We start from the raw sequence: 7,934 nt of genomic DNA, 5'->3' as shown, positions 1-7,934 counted from the left end.
CCCTCATAGTGAAGAGCTTCTTCCTTATATCTTATCTAATTCTGCCCTCCTCTAGTGTGAAAGCCCATCAAAGGGTCCCTCCCCAGCTTTCTTGTGGGCCCCCTTCAGATACTGAAAGGCCACAATAAGGTCTCCTGGAGCCTTCTCTTCTCCAGGCTGAAGAACCCCATCTCTCTCAGCCTGTCCTTGCAGGAGAGGTGTCTCAGACCCCTGATCATCTTTGTGGTCCTCCTCTGGACCCTCTCCAACAGGTCCATGTCCTTCTTGTACTGGGGGCCCCAGAGCTGGACAAAATACTGAAAGTTTGGTCTCATGAGAACAAAGTAAAGCTTGTCCCTTTTGCTGCTAGACAGGCTCATTCACCTGCTGAAACCTCACCAACAGGAGGTTTCACAAGCTGCCTTACATTACAGACCTGAGGGCTGGTAAGGAAACAGGCCACAGCCCTGTCTACTTTCCAGCAGGGAACAGTACTTACACTCAGAAAACCACAAAGGAAGTACTCCACATGGGTGTCTCCTGCCATGGAAGGATAATACAAGCTCTGTGTGCTTTGCCAACAGCATGCATTTTAGGAACCAGAAATGCCTGAGGTTTATTTGGAATTCATAAACCATCCCTCATTAAAAAAAAAAATAAAAATTAACATGTGTCCTGAAGGAAGGTAGAATTTTAAATACAGTGTGAGATGGCATGAGCTGATACCACAAACAGTAAACCCCTCTTACCTGTCACCAGAAACAGAGATCAGATGTTTGCAGTCATTACTGAATTTCATCCCAGTTACAATCTCTGTGTGAAATAAAGCACAAGGAGGAAAAAAAAAGGAAAAAAAGACCAACTTAATTATTCCAGTGGGCAGAAGAGATCATTAGCCAAGTGGCCTATCTGCACTCAGGAACTCAAAGTCTGGTTAAAGCCAACACAATTCCACAAATCAATATGCCCAAATTACCATAATCATTTCATGAATAAACTAGCCTTGATATGGAAAGAATACCCCACAGCAAAATAAGCATGAGGACTGAAGTCTCTTTTTGCCCATAAGGGAATAGGCCCTGCATGGTAGGAGCTGAGGGTGTATCATAATTAATGAACCTAAATACACACTGAAAAAACAGAGACTACCTTATAGGCCATTAGAAAAACTGTAAGCAAATACATGGCCTAGCAGGCATGTGTGTGCTTATGTTCTGCAATGCAAAATGCAGTCTGAAAGAAGCTGAAGTTGCAATGATAACAGCCTACTACAACTTCATCCAACTATAACCCACTCCAAAATACCCCCTGGCTAAACTCTGGTGGGGAGGAACTTTCAGAAAGCTTTACCAGATCCTACTGTATAGTTCCAGTGGAAAAGATGCCTTTCTAGAAGCTTAGGTGCCTTACCTGAATGCCCATACATAGTGGCCACACACTCGCCAGAGTAAAAATCAAAGATGGAGAGGTTCTTGTCAGAACAGCTGGTTGCAATATAAAGACCAGAGGGATCTGTTTGCACCTGGTTTAAGAGATAAAGTGCAAAAATCTTCTCAGAAAGTACCTTTGAAGTGCATGAAAATGGTCCTGAATACTCATGACAGACACAGTAGTTAACAGAACAAAATGCAAGTAGCTCCTACAAGACTCCAGTTGAGTACCAAGCTGTCCAGCTTCCCAGGACACATCTCCAGCCTGACTAAACTCTTAAAACTATCTCCAGCCTAATCAGAGACTAAAGGCACTTACATAAAATGCCTTCACAGCTTTGGAGGAACCACCACCAATGAATAAACTTATACCTCTCTCTCCTACCTCCTTTTAAGCAATGGGGTCTTATCTTCCTCTATCTTAAGATCAAAACAAAACAAACCAACCAACCCACATATGCCAAAACACAGCCCTCAAAAAAATAATCAGAGCTGACAGAGTTAATTGAAATATTGAAAGACTTCAATTTTAAGGATAAAAACCATAAAAGAACTCAACTGCCCCAAGAAATTGCCTTTGACAATGATGCTGTCAAATCTCCAGCATTTGCAGCTCCTGTTTTTGGACTGGTTTAGGTTTTTTGTTGTTGTTGGGTTTTTGTTTGTTGGTTGTTTTTGGTTTTTTGGTGTTGTTTTTTTTTGGGGGGGGGGTTGTTGGTTTGAGTTGGTTTTGGGTTGTTTTTTTTTTTTTTCATATACACCCATCTGTTCTTTATCTTGGATCAAATATCCAAATGCCTCACTGAGCATAATACAGCACTACACAGCAAATACAGCTGCTGTCACCAAATGTCCTGCTTTGTCCTTTGTAGAACCTTAAGCAATTGAGAGTGAAAATGTCTGGAGACATGGTATTCAAATAATGATAACTTTTTTTGGTTATGTTTATTTTGTTGCTGTATTATTTGCTTCAAATGTCACTGTCTTGGTTCTGCTTGTCAAACTGCAATGTATATTATGATCTCAGAACAACATGCCAAGAAAGTTTAAATTCCACAGACAACCATAATCCCTTGGTTACATAATTGTCCTAAAAATGAACAAAGCAATGTTAAAAATTATTGAGATTCCCCACTTGAGCCACACATAAAAAAACAAAACCAGAAAAGATATTAAAAACAAAAAATCCAGCTCCCAGCAACATTTCATGGTTTGTGGTCTGAGAAAGATAGAATCAAGTGCCTGAGCTTACCAGCAATGAAGTGTAGCATCAATTTTTCATTTTCATTACTCTGGCTTATAAAAAACTTTGTAGGAATTATAATAGGCAAAGAGAATTTATCTTTCTCTGTGAAACAGAATAGGTGACACTGAACCAGGCTATTTGCTCTCTCTTTCATCCAGTTATTTACACCCATCAGTAGGAGACTAGACTAGACTCTTTCAGTCAGAAGGGACCTACAACCATCATCTAGTCCAACTGCCTGACCAATTCAGGGCTGACCAAGTTAAAGCATGTTAATAAGGGTGTTGTCCAAATGCCTCTTAACCACTGACAGGTTTGGGGCATTGACCACCTCCCTAGGAAGCCTGTTCCAATGTCTGACCACCCTCTCATTAAAGAGCTGCTTCCTCACGTCCAGTCTGAGCCTCCCCAGGTGCAGCTTTGAACTGTTCCAGTGCACCCTACTTGCTTTTACAGCATGGGCTTGTGCCTTGCTGCAGAATCAGAACAGAGAGAGAAGCTATTCATCGAGTTCAGCATTCATTGACTCTTCCTGGTTTAGCCTGATGGAACCCAAATACATTACCAGTCCTTAAGGATGGAGGAAGCAAGCAAAAAAATGGGGAAAAAAAGCTACTGTGTCCAAATTTGTATTTCATTTTCTCAGCCCTGAGCTGCATTCAGAAGAGCTAGAAAAAAGGAAAAGGTAAGAAAGAAAGAAAACAGCTTACTTTGATGAGGGTGCCATCTTCACCTTGGGATCCCTTATAAAGCTTCTTCTGCTTCCCACTGCTTATGTTGAAAACCCTGAGGGGGGTGACATAAGATGACATTGCTCATTTTGCCCAGGTCTTGCTCTGTGGCTCTTGGCACCAGGATCCTTCTCAATTTCTGCTTCTCATTCCACATGAGACACAGGGAACTGGGCCAAGCCACGGGAACTATCACCACTAACCATTTAAATGGTTCAAGAAACAATCTCAAAAGTAAAGTAGAGGCCCAAAACTGGATACTATGATATCAAGCAGATTAGCTGAATTAAAATTGAGGCTTGATTATCAAGCCAGTTATCAAAAAATACAGTATCATGGCACTGAAGGAGAAATCAAATGGGAAGGAGAAACCCTTGCTGTGCCTTGTAAGGGCTAATGGTTATGTAGTAGGAATGGCTCTTAAGAAGCTTCCATCAAGTCCTCCCTGCTCTAACAATACCTGTGGCTCCTTCATACTAAAGGAAAGGGATAAGAGAGCAGGAACCTTTATTTACACTAGAATGCAGAACCAAATTACATTTACTAGTGGTATTTAGGTATGACCAAAACTCTGGGCATTTCATGTCATTACAACAGGAGAAGACACACAACTACAGAGAGTCTCCTTTGCTTTGAAGGTAGCAGCAGATTGGAGAAATGGATAAGAAGGGAGCAGAGAATGGATTCCATTTCTCCAAAGACAGTCACACCTAGCTCAGTTTTAGGTTCCTACAGTCCCAGCTATTCCACAGGACCTCATAGCTTCTGACTAGACATACCTTCAGAAGCAAAAATGACCACAGCACCCAAGTTCTTGCCCCACAATGATGTGCCAAGGAAGGCACACTTGCTCTCCCAGTACAAAGAAAAGTCTTTGTTCTGCAGAGCAACCCAGTGGGAAGCCAAGAGTCCCAAAGGCATGTATCCACAGCTTTTTACCAGCAAGGGGAAAGGCAGAGTCCAGCCTCACTGAGTGTAAGACCTCAGATCTGACTGTGTCAAAGAACCTAGAGGAACAATGATGGAGATGGGACTGCCTTGGCCAACTCATGACTTCAGAAAATGCTTTCAGGACAAGAAGTAAACCAACCTGATGTTCCGATCCTGGCATCCGATAGCTGCATATTTCCAGCTGGGGTCCACATCCATGTCATACAGAGTGGTCTTCCTAACAATGTGATGAGTTCGGGTAAACTGAACCCCTTCTCCTGTCTTAAGCATGTGGGAAAAGACCGTGTCAAAATCAAGTAGTTAACACATTATTAAAAACTTCTAAATACAGATGAGTCTTCTCACATAGCCAGCACAAACCAACCCCTCCCACTAACCAGGTCTGGGAGCAGCTGGGATGGGAGGCACAGTGAAGTCCTCCCTCCAGCCCATACTCTTTTCCCACTCCTCACAACAGCCCTGGCAGTGAAAGAAAAGTAGAGATCCTAACAGTTCTCTGCTTGGCATCTTGCTGAGAGAGGTCAGGCTGGGAGCAGCTCCATGCTTCACAGAGCTAGTTCTTCAAATGTAATCTCTTGCACTGAGTCAGTGGGAGACACTGTGGCTGAAATAGCAACAAGCTCATACAGCAACTCTGACATCACTCTTTAAAGCAGTTCCTTTGTGGAGAGTTTATTAGAAAAGCCCAAAGCAGAAGTGCAGAAGAAGCTGTGAGGAGGTTACCTTCTGCGCCGTGCGGAAGTAGATGCTCTTGTCTGCCCCACAGCTGATCATTCTCACCTTCCCATCGTTGGCTGGAACAAAAAGGTTGAGTCCATCAAAAGACAAACACAGGTACAGGGTGGAGGAAACGCTGCAGTTTGTGTCACTGCTCATTTATTCCAGTCCTGACTAGCTAAGACTGACTCCTACCTAAGAGGCAGGATGCTGCAGCAAAACAGAAGCCCCTTCTTGGGGACAGCGTTTGGTACTGCTCGGAGTGCATGAGGCTTTCCACAACAGATCAGGATGCAATTCTGTCTTCTCCCTCAGCAGTATGCTCACGTGCTTATTCTCTGTATGCCACAGCTCTCTGTGGCAGTATGACACATTTATGCTCAGTGTGAGCTTGAAAACAGGCAACGGGCACTTTTCAGTCCTCTGTCAGTCACGTGTTTTTTTCCTGCAAAGCCAAGTTTCTCTTCTTCCCTTAGTGCTCTTTTGTAACCAACCTGCTCCCCTTCAGAGAAGCAACACCTGATAAAATTCTGTGTCATAAAGATGGAGCCAATATCACAAGAGTCTACTTGAACTGCATCCACTTAGAGCATGACTGCACTTAACTCACAGCCTAGCACAAAGGCCTTTGCTGACACTCCTTGAGTGCTGTCCCCTCGTCTCCCAGGAGTTTAGCTGGTTGCACTCAAAGCCAGCTCACTGATAAGATAGACTTGTCAGAGAAACTTTTGCTGGCCTTGGAACTCCTTGAGAAAAAACTTGAAAAAGCCTCAGAGCAGCTTCAGGGAGCCTCTGCTGTGAAGCTTCAGCAAAGCCCCTTCACCTGGGAGCTGAGGTTCCCATTTGAAGCCCACCTGAGCTACGCTGCAGCAGTACTCCAGCCACACTTCTGCTTGGCCACCCTCTTGATCTGAATCCCGACCCTGACCCCTGGACTCAGCTTCCTGATTTGAGCTTTAGCTTCCCTTGCTGCTGTGGGCTTGCCTGGCAGGCACTGTGGCTGACCCTGCTCACTGCCTCCAGACTGATCCTGACCTTGAATCCCTGACCTGTCAAATCACCAGGATGTGTCTGGTGATCTGGGCTACTGGCTGGATCTAGTTACTGCCACTGGATTTGATCTGTTCTACCTTGTTCAAGTACTGTGGGACTTTCCCATTATACCAGGGAGGCTACTAGCTTTAGCCTTTTTCCCCTAACAAAGCAGCCAGCCTCCGTTCTTCCCCAGCAACAGCACAACACACCACCCTGATGTCTGACCACCTGTGGTAACTCAGGGCTGGGAATGAAATGTGCTCCATTAAGATGGATGCAAAGTCTTACAATGGTTTCCAATGACAAATTCGTGACTAGTTAATCCCAAAACATATTTTGAGGGCTTGGGGATTTTTTTGGAGGGTGATTGTTCCACAGTTGTCCTCACTAAGAACGGTGGGTAGCCATCTGACAGCAGCTAAAGGGATTAAATCATTACAGAAAACAGTTTTCCAAAGAGATGCTGCAGACTTCAAACAGGAAAGGTTTTTGGAGCAAGGAGAGAAAACACAAAAGGGAAAAGAACGCCAAGTGTAGTCAAATATCACCTTCTGTTAGGACTGCAGCTAGAGAAGATGACAAAAAAGCAACTGCAGCTTGGACTAACTCAGTATTTAAGCAGGTAAAATTACTTTACAACCACAATGGGATGACAGAAGTTTGCAAATCCAGCCTTGGAGGGAGGCCACGACTCTCTACCTGCAAATTTCACAGCAGTGATGGAAGAAGAATGTTCATCCAAGGTCTGCTGCAGGGTGTAGTCCTTTCCAGCATCCAAGACATGAATCAATCTATCCCGACTGGCTGAGGCTAAGAGCTTTAAGCCTGTCCAAAAGTCAAAAAGAGTGCAAGACCATTACTAAAAATTCATTTGCTCTTCCAGTCACTATTTTAAAACAGTTTCTCAAGTCACTGTAGAGACAAACATACTGTAGCTAGCTGCATGCAGAGACACAAAGGGACGTCCCTGGATTTCACACTACAATAACAGACAGAACCAGTTTCAAACTTAAATCTGCAATACTGAAAGGAAAAGTATAAGAAAGAAGCCTTTTGCAAAGTCTGGCTCTACTGGCCCAGCACTACAAGCCTGCTCTGAAATCCAAGAGTAGCTCAGCACTGAAAGTTCTGACGAGCTATGGCTGGACATTCTGACTTGCTCAACACTACATTCACAGAAGAAGCTGAGTTGCATTTACCTGTGTCAGGTTTGGAGTACTCCAGACATAGGATCTCAGAGTCATGAGCTTCCACCTTCAGCATCTCCCTCAGAGACTGCAACTCATATATCCTAAGACACGACACGGCTGATTTCAGTATGTTTCATAAAAGCAGCAAGACCAGGTTTTTGATCCTAATGCCTCCCCAGCCTGCAGCCTGCAGGAGGAGCTCTGGGGGGTTACCTGAGGGTGCCTATCCTGTCCCCCGAGGCCAGGTGCTCCCCACCAGGGCTCACGCAGACCGTGCGTATCCCCACCTTCGTGTCCATCACCTGGGCATCAGCCTTGTCTGTGCCTCCTGCTGAGTTGTAATCCGTGTCCAGCAGGACCTGAGTGTTGTCATCCACATAGATGATTTTCATCAAGTCCTGAGGATATGATACACCCAGAAATATTAAAGAGTTGCAAAAGATTGAGGTGAAGCATCTGGCCTTAGAAACTGGGCTCCCATCCAGCGCATACACTTCATTGGCAGCAATGCTGTAATTGGTGGGATCTCTCAGCTAGGGGTGAGCACTCAGCCCCTTCATACTGCAGGGTGAAAGTTTCACAGCTGTCTCTCACCATCACCCTTTGCAAAATGTTCCCCTCCAAGCTAGACACACAAGCTCTAGGGTTAGTGATC

At 44.4% G+C, this 7,934-nt stretch overlaps 1 protein-coding gene across 1 annotated transcript in view; it reads right to left on the bottom strand.

Annotated features, from left to right (window-relative positions):
• Positions 1 to 7,934, bottom strand: part of MAPKBP1 (mitogen-activated protein kinase binding protein 1) — a gene marked incomplete at both ends in the record, with an annotated part of 29,003 nt that overhangs the window by 15,584 nt on the left and 5,485 nt on the right. Inside the window, 8 exons of the mRNA XM_008944803.1 lie at positions 729 to 792; positions 1,390 to 1,501; positions 3,366 to 3,441; positions 4,477 to 4,598; positions 5,061 to 5,131; positions 6,789 to 6,914; positions 7,289 to 7,380; positions 7,493 to 7,677. Coding sequence (XP_008943051.1) covers positions 729 to 792; positions 1,390 to 1,501; positions 3,366 to 3,441; positions 4,477 to 4,598; positions 5,061 to 5,131; positions 6,789 to 6,914; positions 7,289 to 7,380; positions 7,493 to 7,677 — 848 coding nt within the window. The remainder of the gene's footprint in view (positions 1 to 728; positions 793 to 1,389; positions 1,502 to 3,365; positions 3,442 to 4,476; positions 4,599 to 5,060; positions 5,132 to 6,788; positions 6,915 to 7,288; positions 7,381 to 7,492; positions 7,678 to 7,934) is intronic.

Source organism: Merops nubicus, unplaced genomic scaffold (assembly GCF_000691845.1).
Source record: "Merops nubicus isolate BGI_N331 unplaced genomic scaffold, ASM69184v1 scaffold17927, whole genome shotgun sequence".
Lineage (NCBI taxonomy): Eukaryota > Metazoa > Chordata > Aves > Coraciiformes > Meropidae > Merops > Merops nubicus.
The sequence above is the reverse complement of the archived record's forward strand: the minus strand, read 5'-3'. Positions and strand labels throughout refer to the sequence as shown.